The sequence below is a fragment of the Netta rufina genome (assembly GCF_964035555.1).
Source record: "Netta rufina genome assembly, chromosome: 5".
NCBI classification, from domain to species: Eukaryota; Metazoa; Chordata; class Aves; order Anseriformes; family Anatidae; genus Netta; species Netta rufina.
In genome coordinates this window covers 45832905-45850447 of record NC_140128.1, presented here as the reverse complement: position 1 = coordinate 45850447, position 17543 = coordinate 45832905, and the positions used below count along the sequence as shown (strand labels likewise).

At 49.4% G+C, this 17543-nt stretch overlaps 4 protein-coding genes across 4 annotated transcripts; 2 read left to right on the top strand and 2 right to left on the bottom strand.

The window, feature by feature from the left end:
* Positions 1–3021: 3021 nt before the first annotated feature.
* On the top strand, positions 3022–3849 carry LOC311210170 (olfactory receptor 5AN6-like; the record flags this gene model as incomplete). The annotated part of the gene is made up of 1 exon (XM_084287960.1): positions 3022–3849. The coding sequence occupies one exon, from the start codon at positions 3022–3024 to the stop codon at positions 3847–3849; it is 828 nt and encodes a 275-aa protein (XP_084144086.1).
* Positions 3850–6068: 2219 nt separating this feature from the next.
* LOC311210169 (olfactory receptor 5J3-like) lies at positions 6069–7121 on the bottom strand (the record flags this gene model as incomplete). Its single annotated transcript, XM_084287959.1, has 1 exon — positions 6069–7121. Exon 1 carries the CDS (start codon positions 7035–7037, stop codon positions 6069–6071), a length of 969 nt encoding a protein of 322 aa, XP_084144085.1. The 5' UTR covers positions 7038–7121.
* Positions 7122–10809: 3688 nt separating this feature from the next.
* On the bottom strand, positions 10810–13428 carry FEN1 (flap structure-specific endonuclease 1). The gene is made up of 2 exons (XM_084288490.1): positions 13354–13428; positions 10810–12733 (listed from the first exon to the last, which is right to left on the bottom strand). The coding sequence occupies exon 2, from the start codon at positions 12730–12732 to the stop codon at positions 11587–11589; it is 1146 nt and encodes a 381-aa protein (XP_084144616.1). The 5' UTR covers position 12733; positions 13354–13428; the 3' UTR covers positions 10810–11586.
* Positions 13429–13467: 39 nt separating this feature from the next.
* On the top strand, positions 13468–14819 carry TMEM258 (transmembrane protein 258). Its single transcript, XM_084288514.1, has 4 exons — positions 13468–13559; positions 13772–13881; positions 13984–14136; positions 14673–14819. The coding sequence occupies exons 1-3, from the start codon at positions 13557–13559 to the stop codon at positions 14108–14110; spliced, it is 240 nt and encodes a 79-aa protein (XP_084144640.1). The 5' UTR covers positions 13468–13556; the 3' UTR covers positions 14111–14136; positions 14673–14819.
* The last annotated feature ends 2724 nt before the right edge of the window (positions 14820–17543 follow it).

Below are 17543 nucleotides of genomic sequence, written 5' to 3'. Positions count from 1 at the left end.
AATAATATAGAAGGTATTTAGATGAACATGTAAGCCATTTTATCTACATTTTCCATATGATGCTCCATCAGTTTTTCTCAGAGTTCTGCTCCTTTGCATCTTGTGTGTGCTGGGTCTCTCCCAGCCTCCTTTTTGGAGAGAAAAGAGCGTTTCTTTCCAGTAGTGTAAAAAAGGGTTAATTCTCCTACCTGCTACCCATCCAGCAGACCACAAACTCCCAAATGTATGTAGCCCCCTTAAGTAACACATATACATGGGACTGGATTCTATACCCACGTTTGGTCAGATGAAGTCATTTCAGTGACCATTTGGGTACTAAACGGGATGAGATGTGAGATCCAGCTTTCATCTTCATACTGTGTGGGAGCACTTTTGAAATTGCTACGCTCTGTCTGACAGAACTATTATTTACCACTTAACACGTCACAAATACTTCTCAGCACTTTCTGGTGCACCGGCAGTTTAGGTTCAGGGAGAAATCTGAGCATTTTGTTGGGAGATGAGTGCCTCGGACTGATGGGATACATGTCCAGACCCCACTGATGCCTTCTGCTTGATGCTTGAGTGTTGGGATGTTTATGACGATGGAGAGGCAGCCCGATATGTGTTTGAGTCATGAGCCGAAGGACCAAACACAGCCTCTGGGAAACCTCCACTCAAAGTTTGAGGAAATAACCAAATAAAAAAATATATATAGCTGTTTGCTTACATGTATCATGTATTACTGAGAGTTTTATGTCTCAAGTGCGAGCACATTAATATGAAAGCTCGCATTAACAAATAGATTTCAGATCACATGAGTCTTCATTGTTTCTCAATATGACAACTTACTTATAAACAACTAAATTTGAAAACATTTCAAACTATTTTTCCAAGCCCTGGTTCAGTCCAATATTGAAAATAATACTAATTACAGTGCATCCCTGCTCTCCTATGCTTCAGACTTGGCATTACTCAGGGAGCAAGTCCCAAAGGTCAGCAAATGACATCTCCCTTATAAACACACATACATCTGCCTTATAACCATGCTTATATAAGGCTCAGAAAAATAATTATGTGCAGACACTTGCATAAAAAAATATTTGCATCTCGCCTGTACATCCCTACTGAAAGAGCTGGACTCTACAGCTTTCATGCCATGGCTTTGGTGACACAGATCAGAGCCTGTTTTGAAGATGCTGCTGGACAGACTTGATCTCTTTCCTTAGGAAAAGGGTAAGAACTACTCTGTTGTAAAGACAGACTGGCAAAAGCCCCTTAGTGGCAACTTCGGAATGAAATAAGCTCCAGAACAGCTTTTCAGCACTAGGCCATCTGTAGCTTCATTTTCTTTGTCTTACCACACTTCAGGAAAGAGCTGGAGGCAAGAGTAGAATCATCTGTGTTGGAAAAGATGTACAAGATCGTCAAGTCCAACCTTCAAAGAGAGTAAAGAGAAAAGATTCTGGAACAAGTGAGCACAGGGATGTACAACTGAGAAAGGGGGGTAGATAATAGAGGACTTTGGGGGTACTTTTGTTTATACCTTGTAGATTTTATAATTGTTTTGTTTTCCAGTGGTCAAGTAGCAAGCCTAATCAAAACAGACCAAAACAAATAAGCAAAAAGAAAGAAAAACAGCCTAAATTGGTATTTCTGTTTATATGGCTGACCAGCAGCCATTGTCACACATTTCCGTTGGGATGAGAAGAAAATTCAGAAAAAAACCTTCTGCTCCATGAAGCCCTGCAGTGTGTGCTCATGCTCAGAAGGAGCTTCATCTGTGTCGGCAAGGTCTTTAACATCTTGAATATTCTGAACTTTGAAGCAGGTTAAGTAAGGTCTGCTTTGCTCCAGGGCTGGGGGCTCATGCGGGAGGTGGTTGTAACAGATGATCTCTTTGGGATGGGATTGTACATCTAGAGGTCACCATCAATCTAATTCCTTTGATGAAACTGGATGATTTGTGCCCTTAAAAGCACGCTTATTTCTGTTGACAACAAATGGAGGCTATGTCTACATTTCCAGCCTGTGTTGTCCTAGAAGATCTTAGTTCAGTAGAATAAAATGAGTGACCAGGAAATATGCTCAAAGAACATGCTCCTGATCCCACCTAAAACTGATCCAGAAACATTTTAGATGGCTAGCTGAGGTGTAGACATCTGTAGGCAGATCTTCCACCTACTGAGTGACTGGACATGGGAAATGGAAATATCCAGGTAACAGCTAGCTGCAACTTCTGAATTTTGGCTTATATATTTATTTTAAGACCATTTTTTAATAGGTGGATGTTTGAGTTGGTTGTAGAAAGCTTGCTGCAAGCTCAGCAAAGCTGTGCCAGAGACAACGCCTCTGCTGTTCCCCCTACCTAGCACTGACAGGGATTTTTCTTCAAAAACAGACAAATTAAATAAATAAATAAATAAATAAAATACCAGTTGCAAGTGCAATACTTTGTGTCAAAATGAAAAGGCTGTACACCAACTGGTGATGCTATAGAAGAACAATGATTCTGTCTGGGGGTAAAAAAAAGATGAGAGAAAAATCCTTAAAATTTCCAGAAAGCAGTAGTGGGAATTCCTAGCTTCTCTCTTTTACACATCTTGGAATATATTTATTTGACTTTGATTTGTTACACTTGAATAAACTTTATGGCTCCTTAGTATACATGTATGCTATATAAATCACAGCAGTATTTATTTGCTTTTAATACCTGTGTGATTATAGCCTTCGCTTGTTTGACTTGGAATTTTGGCTAACGACAGAGTCACCTTATAATTTTCTAAAAATTATACTACTTTCTATTGCATTTACTGTATGGGTGAAGCTGTGATTCTTCCACAATATTTTGGAATAATAATATTGGAGCTTTATTTCACTGATTCGTTTTATTTCTATACATCTTCACCATAACTTAATAAAAATATGGATGGTGAAAACTTCACAGCTTTGTCTGGCTTCATCCTCTTGGGATTCTCTGGTGTTCCAGAGCTACAAATGCCCATGTTCATTATTTTCTTATCATTGTATGCACTATTGGTGATGGGGAACCTGCTGCTGATGCTGCTGATTAACACTGACCCTCAGCTGTACGCACCCATGTATTTCTTCCTGACGCACTTGTCCTTCATGGACTTCTGCCTTTCCTCTGCTGTCATCCCCAAAGCCCTGGAGACCTTCCTGTTTGGGACAAGCAACATCTCTTTTGTGGGCTGCTTTGCCCAGATGCATGTTTTCCTCATGCTCGTCATCTGCGAGTGCTTTCTCCTGGGGGTGATGGCTTACGACCGGTATGCAGCCGTGTGCCAGCCACTGCACTACACCGCCCTCATGTCCCGGGCACGTTGCTACACGATGACCATGCTGGTGTATGCTACAGGCTTCCTAACCTCGCTAGTACACACGGTGATGGCGGGGAGGTTGGCTTTCTGCCGGGCGAGGAGCATCGACCACTTCTTCTGCGAGCTGCCTGCCCTCCTGCACCTCTCCTGCTCCAGCACCCGCCCCAACCACATCCTGCAGGTCTGCAGTGCTGAGCTCAACATCTTGGGCTCCATCCTGGTGATCCTGGCATCCTACACCTGCATCCTCTACACAGTCCTGCGGATGCCTTCTGCAGGGACGCGGATGAAGTTGTTCTCCACCTGCACCTCCCACCTGGCTGCCATCACCATCTTCTACGTGCCAGGGCTGGTCACCTACATGCTGCCCAGCAAAGCCAGACCACAGGGCGAAGAGAAACTGGTTTCTGTCTTCTACACTGCAGTGACCCCCTTGCTCAACCCCCTGGTCTACAGCCTGAGGAACAGGGAGGTGAAGGGGGCTCTGAGGAGGCTGTGGGGCCAAAGGCTGTTCCCACATGTGCACTGACTTTGAAGCCGCATTGGGAGCTCTGCAGCACTTTGGCGGTAATGAAGGAACGGTCATCAGCTGGCGTTATTGTTGAGCTTACAGACAGGGAGATCACACAGCAATAACAGGTACAGAGTACCACACAGCAAATCATCCACTTCAAACAATCACGATGCATTTTAATCATGGCATGAGCCTTCAATAGTCCGTCAGAATAATTGTCAGCGCTTGTGCAGCAAAAACAACATGGTACCCTGATGTTTTGTGTATAGGTCATTTTCCCTGCTGTAAAGAAGAAACATCAGAAACCACAAAGCCATGGCATTAGCTCAGGGGACTTGTATCTGTACTAACAACTTGCCATGGGCACACGTAGATTAATTAGAACATTGCCAGAAGCACATCCCAATCAAAATCTTCACATAGATCTTCTTGGGATGTGTTTTTGTTTGTTTTGTTTTGTTTTTACATCTACTTATCTTTTCTTTTTGGATAATTAGAGTCTCAAATTCTTTGTGTGGCAATCACTGAACAACACCTGACAGAATTACGTCTCTTCTGCAGGGTGCAGCATGACTGAGGTGAAAGGTGTTCTAGAGAGAACAGTAGGCAGAAAGATTTTTTTAATGTTTAATCAAGACATGCCCTATATGTTCAATGAACTATACAATTTATGGAAGAATGTGTACAACCATTGTTGCTTGTATAAATGCTGAAGTCAATAAATAGTGACTTATTTAAATAAACATCTTTGTAAACTACGTTGTTGTTGTTTTTTTGTTTGTTTGTTTTTCCTAAAAGAGTCATAATGAAGAACGAATGAATGAATGAAATGGCAACCAGTTAAAACCACTATAGAGCTTTTAAACAAACCTTGTGGTGGAGCTTGTATGAAAAACAGAGGCATTTGGGCAAATCCCCACAAGACAGAGAGAGGGGCTGCTGAAATGCTTATTTGGGGTGACTCAGGATAGTGGGGCGAGAACTGTCACACACAGCAGAGGAGCTCGGCGCTCCTTTCTACTCCATCCTTCCACCCATGGTGCAGAGGAACACGTCAGAGGAGGTGAAGCGCAGTGCTGGACCTGTTTAGGGTGCTGGGTGGGAAAAAAAAAAACGGTTCCTATCTTGCTGGGGCATCAGAAAGGGCAGCCACGGTCATTGTTCCCACCTGGGGCATCCACCTTCAGCCAGACGTCCACATGTCTCTTCACTACCTCCGGGGATGGGGACTCCACCACCTCCCCAGGCAGCCCGTCCCAATGCCCAACCGCCCTCTCAGTGACTAAATTCTTCCTGACCTAAACCTCCCCTGGAACAACTTGATGGCTCCCAATAGCAAAACACATGAACTGCTCCTCAGGTTGGGCAAGACCATCTAGTGTCCAAGCTGAGAGTAACACAAACTTTTGTGAAAGGGTTTACAAAGAATGTTGGTTTGTTTTCCTGGTGTTGCCTCTTGTGAAGTGAGCCCTGCTAAGCTGGATGCTCTGGGCAGATTTTATTTTATTCTATGTTATTCATCCACAATGCAGACCTTTACAGCTGAGAAAAAATTAAAATAAAATAAAATAAAATAAAATAAAATAAAATAAAATAAAATAAAATAAAATAAAATAAAATAAAATAAAATAAAATAAAATAAAATAGTTAGGATATTGTAATAACCAATGCAGTTGTTAAGCTTAGGTCATGATCCCCATGGCCATCAAAATAAATCATGGTCACTCAACTATTTAGCATCTTGATAAATACACCAGATCACAACATGTAGACTTACTGCCCTCATCACCTGCTCACTCAGTGTCTCTGCTCCCTTTCTCTTTCCTTACTTTCCACGGCACATCCTCCTGGAAGAAAATGAGATTATTTTCTTGTAGTTTGCAGAAATGAGGCTTTTTTTGGTAATACCTCCACAAAGCCCTCCAGTTCTTGAGCTTGCTCCTGGAGGGAATCACTACTTGAATTAGTGCAATTTCTTATGAAACTAAGGCTAAAAGGGAGAATCCTTTTGAGCTTATTTGTACCACCTTCTCTGATATTACCTAATTTCTGAATAAAGCAAGAGATGACAAGGAAATGCTTATGAGACCTGTGAAGGCAGGATGTTGGGTAACACGGAGTCTCTGCAAAATTTAAAGCAGGGTTAAAATTTGCTGCATCTGTTTCTCTACAAGTATGTGACTCCTTACTACCCTGGAGAGCCAACACAAACCTCTTGCCTCTTTCCTTTTACATCAGCTGATTGGGGTCAACTTGGTCAGTGGGCAGCTCGCAAAAATGTTTTTTGCCGTGGCTCTTCTGAGCACATCCTTGACCTCTTTGTTCCTCAAGCTGTAAATCATGGGGTTAAGCATAGGGACAACTATGGTGTAAAACACTGCGGTGACTTTCTCCATTTGCAGCGAGTATTTGGAGGCCGGCTGCATGTGGCTGAGTCCAGCGGGCACGTAGAACAAGGTGACGGTCAGCAGGTGGGAGGCGCAGGTGGAGAAGGCTTTGTGCCTGCCTCTGGCAGAGCTGATCCTCAGGATGCAGACGAGGATGTATGCGTATGAGATGAGGATGATGAAGAGCACGGACATGGAAATGGTCCCATTGAAGGTTACAAGCAAAAGCTCATTGAGGTGGTCATCAGCACAGGTGAGTTTCAGCAGAGGGTTGGTGTCACAGAAGTAATGGTTGATGACATTGGGCCCACAGAACGGCAAGGGCAACAAGCAGCACGTTTGGGTTAGGGAGTTCAAAATCCCCCCCAGGTACGACCCAGCCACCAGCTGCACACAGACTCTCTTGGGCATGGAAACAGCGTAGAGCAGGGGGTTGCAAATAGCTACGTAGCGGTCGTATGCCATTACAGCCAGCAAGAACACCTCTGTGGTCACGAACACAAGAAAAAAGAAATGCTGGGTGAAGCAGGCAGAGTAAGAAATGGTTTTATTTTCAACCAGGAAGACAATAAGCAGCCTGGGACAAAAGACAGAGGAGTAGCAAAGATCAACAACAGACAAATTGCAGAGGAAGAAGTACATGGGAGTGTGCAGCTGGGGGGTTGTCGTGATCAGAGTGATGAGCCCAAGATTGCCCATCAGGGTGATGAGATAAATCACTGAGAAGACTATGAAGAGAGGAGTCTGCAGCTCGGGCTCACTTGTCAGTCCTAGGAGGATGAACTGGGTCACCACGGAGCTATTGCCTTCAGCCATATCACCACGTATCAGAGTAGCGTACCTGTTGGAAGGAGGAAAAACTGGGAAGTACGTAAGAGCAATGGCATGGCTTGCATATGATGCTGCTATCAGCAGGTACCTTATGTTGACTGCCCATTAAAAGTACAAAGCTTTGATAGTCAAGGCACCAGCTAACTCTGGTTAGGTTCCCAGCAAGCCCCCACGGGCAGAGCAACTCACACGAAGCCCTTCAGAAGCTGCGTTTTGTCCTCTTTAGTCATGAGGCTGAATTTAAAAATGAGTTTTCCTTTTCAGAAAAAAAAAAAAGCCAGTAATGCATGATTCGAAAAAGCATTTGGAGACGCTGTGGTGGATTTGTGAGGACTTTACAAATGTGCTGCCTTTCCACACAAGAAGGCTCAGCATGCCAGGGTCATGAAGTCGCAGGATGGTGTAACTTCTCCCTAACCACTGAGAGAAGGGAACGTCCCCCAGCCAGTGTGGGAATTCAGAGAAATGGGGTTTTGTTACACTTAATGTGTGTCTGCTCCAGCTCAATTAGTATTTACATGTTTTTTCTCCTCCCAAGATGGGCATCTTCAGGCTGGGCTTCAGCATTGCAGGACAAAGACGTGACTTGTACACAATACATATTTAGTAGAAATCTGTTAGTTGTATCCATGGAAATCCAGGCGGTGAGGAACAACAACAAAAAATTAATCATGTATTAGAAGGCTCCATACAATAGAAAGAAAATTGGTGCCTTCACTTTTCAAACCACAAAACACTGTGCACGTGGTATTTTTCTAATCAAGACCCTCCCGTCCCCATTACTCACTCTTTCTAGTAGAGCACAGCAGATTTCAGGAATCCTTCCTATGCCTGGAAGCCTGGTTCCTGGTATAAAAAGCTGTTCTCATGTTAATTATCAATAAGATGATTGTGATAAACTGCAGTGGAAAACTTTGTGTAGGGAAACGTAGGGAAAAAGAAAAAGGTAGTGGAATGAGATGACCCAGAAGGCAGGCAGGTGGGTGGTACTTGAGATGAACAGCAAGGAAAGAGGGGCCCTAATTCAGAAGCTCCTTGAAGCAAACTTGTGCCACCACATCAGGAAAACCTCCTATGTGTGGCTCAGCACCCTCGTTCCCCTCCTTCTGCTTCTCTGCAATACGGAGGCCGCTCCCTAATGCTCAGCTGTCTCATAGTTTTCAAAGACCCTTGCTCTCCCTTATTAAAGGCACGATTAGCACCTACCCAACTCGAGTGTGCTGCTGTTCTCTCTACAGCACATTGCCCTGAAGCATGGCAGGATGCAGGGGGCAATGCCTGGTGGTTCTGCTCATGCACCAGGCATCAGTGAATGTGTTACTTAATCACCTGCGTTGTAGTGGTTCCCACCAGGGAACCCAAATTTGAGATCTATTGCCACATCCCACTTTTCCCATATGCAGCCAGAGTCCTACTTACCGTTCCATAGCAGACACTGTTCTCAGTTTACAGATCCCTTCATGAGTTGCCAACAACCACAGATAGCTGCTAGGATATTTCTAGGTTTTGGCTGCAGCTGCTTTTCCCTTCCACTAAATGACCGTTTTCCTGAGTGCACCTGGACATCCTTACCACATAGAAAATCCACCCCACCCTAGTGCTGGGACCAAGTTCTCTCTTTCCCAAGCAATGATCAATATTCCATCGGGAGTTGCTCCAGGCACTGCTGCAGTTTTATTCTGCTTAGAGAAAAATCCCCATGGCCAAAACTCCCCCAGAACCAAAAGTTGTGCTGATTCCTCACAGGCTGAGACCTGTGCAGGTCTCCCAGGCTGCACGGCTCCTGTGTGTGGCTCCATAACATGCTCCTACCCTTGTCTTCCCTCTGTCTGCTCTATTCATTTCATGTGTTCAGGGCAGGAGAGTAGCTCTTCAAATGTTTTCTCTGAGATTTTGTCCCAATCAGATGGTGACACCTACATAGGAAGCCTCCAGGTAACACCTAGTCACTAGAATTTGATGTACAGAAAATGTAGAGTCCAGGTATATTTTGCTAAGCTTTTGCTCTGTATCAATAATCTTACAAGCTTGAATGCTGTGTGATTTAACCCTACACTGGATTTGAAGCGTGTGCCTACAGTCCTGCTTTCCCTGCGTAACACTGCGCTCTTACCTGGCATCCAAACGTGTTTCTGCAATTTGCACACCAAACGTGTATGTTGTCCTAAGGTAGAAAGAAGAAACAGGATCCATTTTTCTCCATTCTTAGAAATATTCTGATGTTAGACGTGGAGGGAAGTTTGCAGATGTGCCGCTGAGAAGCGAGGCAGAATGGCCACAGCAGCCTTTTGACCAGGGCGGGTTATGCAGCGTCCCCAAGGGCTTGTGCAGGGGGGGCAGCTGCGGGATGCATTTACTCCTCTGGCTCTCATTGATAAAATCCCCAAAGTAAATCGCAGCTCAGCAAAGTTTCACGCCAACCACAAAGGGGATCATTAGAAACTCTCGTTTCTAATTCTCTTCGAATCTGGGTAAGCATGGACTTGGATCTGGTCTCCCCTGGCTAACCATGTGGAAAGTGCTCATTAACGTTTGTTTGTTCAGCGCTGGTGTGGATGGGGTGAGATGGGTTGGGGGAAGGAACCTTTATTTTGGCAAAGCCACGGAGGGAAAGAAGCTATATGACAAAGCTTGATGGGATGCCAAGGTTGGGCAGGCATGCTCCCCAATTCCCGTGTTAGGAAGATGGCTCCTAGAGAAGTGGAAGTCTGCTCAAAATGAAAGCGACTACTTCTGGGTGCCTGCCTGAAGGCACCTATCAGGGACACAGATACCCAAGCTCCTTATAATTCAATCAAGAGTCTGATCTAGCTCTCCAAGCTGCTTCTGCAGGCAGTGAAGGAGAAACACATTCTGCCCTGAAAATACATCAGAGGATGCGTCCCATCTGTGACTGCAGATCAGGTTCCTAACATTTAGACAAGCAAATGAGAACAGATTTGTAATTGCTAACAGGTGTGGGTTTGTTTTTGCTTTCTGTTAGTTTCTTCATTTTTGGGCAGCCGTTACATTTGTTCCCTTCACTATGAGATCTTCCTCGTGATTTAAGATGCAGCAGTGCCCACAGCCAAGGAGATTGGCACTGGAACCTTTGTCAAATCCCCCAGACTCTGTGGTTTTGAACACACCAAAGAGCACGTGAGTAAGAAGGCCTTTCCAGCCCAAGCAGTGACTATTTGGCAGCTTTTAGGTGTAACATTAGCTTTGAGCACTGTACATAGCCAGAGCACTTGGAGCACCTGAAGCTTCAGATCAATTTCCCTACTGAGTGGTGGAGGAGGCTTAAAAATCAGGGTTATTTTAACAATGTTAATAGAAGCCCCCTCTGAAACAAGCCTGGTTTCTTGTTGTATAAGTTTGTAAAGAGGTGACCCACAGATCTGTTGTCAACAACTCTTTCAAGTCACTGTTAACACCTGGATTAAAACATGGATTTCCTGTATTCAGGCCTCAGCTTGATTTGTTGCCTATTTTCATTAACGAGTTTCCTCATGAAAAATGAGATTTTACTTTACCAGTGCAACCTTCAGCAACAAGGTTTAAGCTATCAGTCCAGAGAATTTAGTAAATGTATTTGCATATAAATTTTATTCTGGAAATTAAAAAAAACACACATCGTTTTGACAAGTAAAAGGTTATGCAAAATACAGAACAAAATTAAAAAAAAAAAAGGCATTGTCTTTTTTCTCCTTAGTCTGGGATCTGTGTCTCTGTGTGCACAATGTGGAAGGATGTGTTAAGAAATCAAGGGGCTGAGGAGGTTTCCATTTTAGGTTTATTGACATTTTTCTTATTAAACATAAAATTGAGCCTAGCAGGGAGATTCAGGGTTGGAGAGCTGCAGTTTCAGGTCAGCTTGTCAGGTCAGCTTATGCATTAAGAGCAGGGCAGGGCTTTGGAATCCATGATACAGATTTTTTTTTTTAAAAAAAAGAAAAATGACGACAGTACGGGAAGGAGGAATCCAGTACCTGAGGTCCTCACTAAAGGGAGAAGCTTACCTCATTATTTCAAGTCTCCTCCCAATTCCACCTTGCCTTCCGTTCATGTCTCCCCATTTTCTGCCTTTGCTGCTTGCACCTTACCTCTTTTTAGATGAGCCGTGTCAGGGAGAAATCTCTCCTCCAATACCTGTACCTGGTTCACTCTGTAGGTGCTCAGCTTTTTACCTCTTAAATCAAAAGGGGATTTGTGGTTGGGTGTCACCTCCCATCCCTGAGGCCTCAATGTGAAAAGCCTCCAAGCGACAGAGGCTGCAGCTGAACTGCTGAACGCAGCCCCCTTGTTCCTCACCCGCCACCTTTCCACCCCTTCCAGCTCCCCCCAGCTGCAGATCTCAGCCCTCTTTGCCCCCCAGCCCCGCGTCTTACTACCGCTGCTGAAGCACTCGCATCTTTCACTAGCCTAGCCTTGTCGGAAGGACTTTGACAGCAACCTACCAAGCAGTGACACACAGGACAGAAAGACAACTGGTTGTTATTAGCCAAAAATTCCCAGTGGAGCATAAAAACTAACAGCTGGGGTTCGAGTCTGGTTATTTCCCCTTTTTGAACTTGGCTGCGGCATTGTTGGTCTTGGCTTTCTTCTTCGCCGACCCCTTGGACTCGGGCTCCTTGCGCTTGGCTGATGTGATGGAGCCCGTCACCTTGAAGAAGTCATCCAGCCGGCCCTGCGTGCTGCCCTGACGGCTTTTGCTCAGCCTTTTGACGCCGTTGCGGACGCGCTCCTCGTTGAACTGCTTCTCCACGCACATGAACTGGACGAGCTGCTCTTCGTTCGGCTCCGTCCACTTCAGCTCAACGTCGTCGGGGTTGACCACGTCCGGCTCTAGGAAGAGCTTCTGGGCCTCTTTGTGCAACCAGTTCTCGGGCAGAGGGTACTTCTTGGTGTCTATGTGCTGAACGATCGCCTCAATGGTTTTGTGCTGCCTGATGAGCTCAACGGCCCGCTTGGGGCCGATGCCGCGGATGCTCTCGCAGTAGTCGCAGCCCAGGAGGATGCACAGATCCACAAACTGTTCCCAGGTGAGATCGAGGTCCTGCAGGATACGGTTCAGGTGGAACTCCTGGATGGGCAGCTTCTTAGCCTCACTGGCAGTAAGATGCCGCATCAGCACGGGACTGCCGAAGGTCAGGCAATCCATATCTTCCGTGGCGGCCGCGTAGACCTTCCCCGCCTTCACCAAGGTGGCACAGCTGGCTTCCGCCTCCCCCGGCGCCTCCACGTAGGGGATGCCCATCAGCATCAGCAGCTTCTTGCACTCGTCGGTGTGCTGCTGGGTCACCTTGACCAGCCTCTTGCTGAACTTCTCGATGTTGGTCTCCTCTCCGGCCTGCTGGGCCTCCTGCAGGTGCTTCTCGGCCTCGGCCCGGCGCTCGGTCCTCTTGGCCAGCTCCCCCGACTTCAGCTGGGGCGGCTTGCCGTCGAAGACGTACACGGGCTTGATGCCGTTCTCCACCATGCGGATGGTGCGGTAGAACATGCCCATCAGGTGGCTGGTGGTCTCGCCCTCCTCGTTCTGCAGCACCTCGGCGCCCTGCCGCACGGCGATCAGGAACTGGTAGATGCTCATGGAGGCGTCGATGGCCACCTTGCGCCCGAAGTACGCCTTGATGTCGTTCTCGTGGATGGCGCCGGGCGCCACGTCGGCGATCAGCTTGGCCAGGCCGTGGATTCCCATCCTGCGGGGCACAGGGGCTGCGCTCAGCGCCCGTGGGGGCTCGGAAGGAACAGGGGGATGGGGACGGCCCCCCACAGCATCGGGAGTCTGTGCCCTGCGGGCCGCAGACCCCAGCACTGGTCCCGGTCCCAGTTCCAGCCCTGGCCCTGATCTCTGCTCCCGGTACCTGGCACTGGTCCCACTCCCGGTCCCTAGTCCTGGTCCCAGCCCCCAGCCCTGTTCCCAGGTCCCGGTTCCCAGCCCCAATCCCGGTTCCAGCCCCTGGTCCTGGTCCTGTTCCCAGTCCCTGTTCCCATATCCCGGTCCCCGGTCCCGGTCCCATTCCTGTTCCCGGTCCCCGTTCCCAATCCCGGTACCAGCCCCTGGCCCCAGTCCCGTTCCCGTTCCCTGGTCCTGGTCCTGTTCCCATTCCCGGTCCTAGCTCCCGGTCCCGCTTCCAGTCCCCGGTCCCATTCCTGTTCCCAATCCTGGTCCCGGTCCCTGCTCCCAGGTCCCTGTCCCCATTTCCAATCCCGGTACCAGCCCCTTGCCCCGGCCCCGTTCCCATTCCCTGGTCCCAGCCCTGGTCCTGGTCCCGGTCCCGTTCCCAGCCCCCAGCCCCGCTCCCCCCGCCGCCATTACCCTCCCGGTGCCGCCGCTCCCGCGCTCAGCCGCGCGGCCCGCCGGAGCCAATGAGCAGCGGCTCCCTCCCGCCGCGCCCCGCCCCCCGTCCCAGCACGCTCCGCTTCCGTTTCCGCTTCCGCTTCCGACGAGGGGCGGGCGGCGGCGGGAGCCGGGGCGACGTGTCGGGAGCGGACGGGACGGGCCCGGGAGCTGGAGCGGCAATGGTGGGAGCGGCACCGGGAACGAACGGGAACCGGGATCTGACTGAAGGGAACCGGGACCGGGGGCTGGGAACCGGGAATGGGGCCGGGGAGGAGAGCGGGGCCTAGGCCGGGACCGGGAACCGTGGATCGGGGGCTGAGGAGGGGACGCGGGGACAGGGCCCGGGGGCCGGGGATCCCCGGAGCCGCCGCTGCCCGCCGCCGTGCCCCCGCAGGAGCTGGAGGCGATGAGCCGGTACACCAGCCCGGTGAACCCGGCCGTGTTCCCGCACCTCACCGTGGTGCTGCTGGCCATCGGCATGTTCTTCACCGCATGGTTCTTCGTGTATCCTGCGGGGACACCGCCACCGGGACGGGCTGGGGTGGGGGTGGGGGTGGTGTCGCTTCGCTGTGCCCCCGTTGTCGCCTTAACCCCCGTCGCCGGCAGCTACGAGGTGACCTCCACCAAGTACACGCGGGACATCTACAAGGAGCTGCTGATCTCGCTGGTGGCCTCGCTCTTCATGGGTTTCGGCGTCCTGTTCCTGCTGCTGTGGGTCGGTATCTACGTCTGAGGCTGCCCGGCGCCCCCCCGACGGCTGTAAGCTGCCCGAGAGAGACCTTCGTGCTGTGTGTGCCTGGTGCCTGCGTGCAGGGGGTGCCCGAAGAGCTGCCCCCAGGGGAGCTGCTCTGTACCAAACCCAGATTCCTTCGGGGGCAGATTTAGGGGATATAAATGGCCATGCTCTGATCCTAGCCTCTGCAGGGCAGCCCTGGGGTTTAAGCAGCGCAGCGGCCTCGCAGCACACTCCTCTGCTGCTGCTCTTCCTCCATCAGCTGCGCTTCTGCCAGCGCTGAGCTGCAACGCAGCTGCTGGCTGATTTGGGTGGAGAGGGGTCCCGTGCCCTCCAGGGCAGAACCGGTGTTCAATTTGAGGCAGTGCGCTCGCTGTGAGCGCTCCTCTGCTCAAGGAGTGTTTCTGACCCAGCAGAACCTGGTGGGGGATCTGCCCCACGCTGTAGGGCTTTCTCTGTGCTCACACAGCCCTGGCAGGCTGCAGTTGGAGCGGCTGCAGCAGCGTCCAGGGCTGCTCTGGGTAAAGCTGTCTCACCTCCTTCCTCTCTCCTTTGGTTCTAGGTGGGAGGCCCTGCAGAAGCTCTTTTTATATTTCTTTTACATTTCTACAAGGAAGCCTGTGTCAGGCATGGACTGTGCTCCTGTCAGGTGACTGCTGCCAGCACAACAAACCAAACCTGAATAAAGCTGGCTTCGTGATGCACCTGCCTTTGGACTTGCGGTTTGTCTTTCACCTGGCTTTTCTTTTCACCGGGCTTTTTGAAACAGCCTTGATTTCTGCACAAAATCCATGAGCTTTGGGATGGTCCCTGTGTTGCACCTGCAATTCCAGCAGCCGTCTCCTTGGCTGATTTCAGCAGCTGGAGCAGCTGTTTTGTAAGGAATCGAGCACAGTTTGTATTTCCTTCTAGGCTATTGAACACACAATTGGAATTGAGCTGCAGAGTTACTGCTGTGAAACTGCAGCTGGTGGTGTGTGACACATCCCTGGTGTCAAACTTTCCTATTTGGTAGAGGAGCTTTCCCTCTGCGAGTGCTCTCAGATGCTTTTGGGTCTGGACCTGACCTTTGAGGCATGAGCCAGAACTTAAATCTGGTCAAAAGCGTGTGTGCTGCGTAGCAGTGAGCAGCCACAGCCTGCAGTTATCCTGACCCCAACCTGTGCACGTCTGGAAGCTCACGCTGAGCAGGTGGCACTGGGGTTCCTCGGTCTTGTGACAAGCAGCTTATAGCTACTGACCCAAAAGGCTGTTTTTTCGTAGCAAGGGAGGAACGCAGCCAGGAGCCATCCTTGGATACAAAGCAGTATTTATATATTTATTTATATGGGCGTATTTACCTTGAGCATAAAACAAAGTCTAAATAAGCCAAACAAAAAAGTGGGGGATCCGGAGACTCAGCACTCAAATTCGGCAAAATATAAATATAAATCAGAAAGAAAGGAGGGAAACCACGCTTGTTTCCCACAAATAAAAACCGATAATCAATAATACCTGCTAAGAAGGCAATTCTACAAACTTGCTGGCAATATACAGTGATTAAAGCTGTGACAGCAACATTTAAACCAAACAAATTAGTGCTTTACTTTTTTTTTTTTTTTCCTTAATTCTTGCAGTGGTGGCATAGTCTCTATTTACAGGCTTTAAGCTCTAACAGTAGGACAGAATGTTTGTGAATTTGCTTTTGAAACAAACTCCGAAAGAGCCAAACTTTGGCAAGTGGCCTCGTATCCACGCTCGTCTTCCTTCCTGCCAAGAATGTCTAGAGAGATGAAGCATCTTGTTTCCAGCTGAAGAGAGGGTTTTCCCCAGGCTGTGAGGCTGGAGACATCGGCTCAGAGCTCCCTCCGTCTCATGCAGGGAAAGGCCTGATTGTTAACTCTCTTGTTACTGATTGGGGATGGGGAACACAGCTGTAGTTACTGGTGGGCAGGGCGGGAACCTCGAGGGGCAGCCTGTGCAAACAGCTGTTTCTGGGGGCTTAGAAGCAATCCCATGACCCTTTCATCACTACAACCCCCCCCTCTGAGCTCGTTCCTGCCTTGCTGTCATACTGCTGTGCAGCTGCCCGTGGAGCTGGTGTATGATTTGTGGTGTACTTTAAGACAAAAGATACGGTTTTCAGCAACATAAGATGCCTAAGATGGCATTCTGAAACTCTGATGCTGTGGATCGCTGTCAGCCCGTGTGGTTTTCTGCTGTAAAACAGCTGTATGGGGGCTCAGACCACCCTTTGCACGTTAGCTATTGCCTCCCCTCATTTATTGAGCTAACTGGCCGCTGGTTTTGAGGCACGCAGCATTCAGCACACGCATGGGAAACCACCGTTCCCTTGTACAGTCCTGTTAGCAGAAAAAGGCACTAGAGATGTTCCCGTAGCCCTTAGGCACTTGGTTTGCCGGGGCCCTCATAAACCCCATGGCTAAGCATTGCGGGGACACCTGAGAGGCTCCATCTCCCCCTGGGCCACTGCTGCTGGCGTTTCCAGTGATTGATTGCTTCCTCCCCCCTCGGAGCAGCTTCCCCTGTGGCAGGGGAGAAGCAGACCCGGCTCTCAGCTGCCCTCAGCCATGACCATCAGTGAGGGGGGCGGTGGTGGGGATTGCAGGCAGCACTTTCAGCTCTGGCCCTCACGGCACTGCCTGTTGCCCCTGCGGGGGCTGAAAAAGGGCACGGGCATCGAGACCAGTTTGGCAGTAAGGCAAAACAGTGGCTGAGAAGGGTCTGAGAAGGCCACCCCTCAGCTGAGCAGCCCTCGAGGAGCACAGGGCATCGCTCACCTCAGTAAGGACTTGCCAGGCTGGGCCACTGATTGCCAACTGGAGAGTAAAAGCTGCCAAGAAAGCAACTTCACAGGTTAAGGCTGGGCAAGAACGCCTTGGGCAGGTGGAGAGAAGAGCAGCGAGCATCCTCTCCAGAGCGCTTTGCTGGAGGGTTTCCCTACCAGCTGCAGGCAGCAGAACAGCCTGGACATGGAGCTGACTGACCTGTGTGTGCGTAGGCACCCCCACGCCTTTGGACCTCTTGCTCTCTCTCCAGGCTCCCCAGAGCGGGGCAGAAGGCCTCCGTGAGCTTCATTCCCACTTGGCTGCCTGGCATTCCCTGCTCACCCTCCGTTTCCTGGCTGCCCAGGTTTCAGTGCGTTTTAGTAACTGGAGCGCATCGCCGATGTAGGTCGCTGTTTGCTGCCCACAGGCACGGCACGGGAATGAAGACCTGACCTCGAATCTGCCCTTCAAACAAAGGAAGGGGCCAGGTCCTCTGGAGGCAGGGACACAAACCCCCAGTGATGCTGCAAGGAAGCGCAAGGCTACGGCTGCTCTGCTGGGAGAAACTCAGAAGGGAGCTCTGAAGCAGGTGACAGGAGATAAAGCTGCTCCCCAGGCTGGGGAGGGAAGGCAGGGTAGGGTCCCACGAGGTGCACGTAGGAACC

Bases quoted from the DNA above. Each gene is read 5' to 3' on its own strand.
- TMEM258 (XM_084288514.1), top strand. The intron at 13,882-13,983 runs GTATCCTGCGGG...CGTCGCCGGCAG, and splicing joins TTCACCGCATGGTTCTTCGT to CTACGAGGTGACCTCCACCA.
- FEN1 (XM_084288490.1), bottom strand. From the start codon at position 12,732: ATGGGAATCCACGGCCTGGCCAAGCTGATCGCCGACGTGGCGCCCGGC.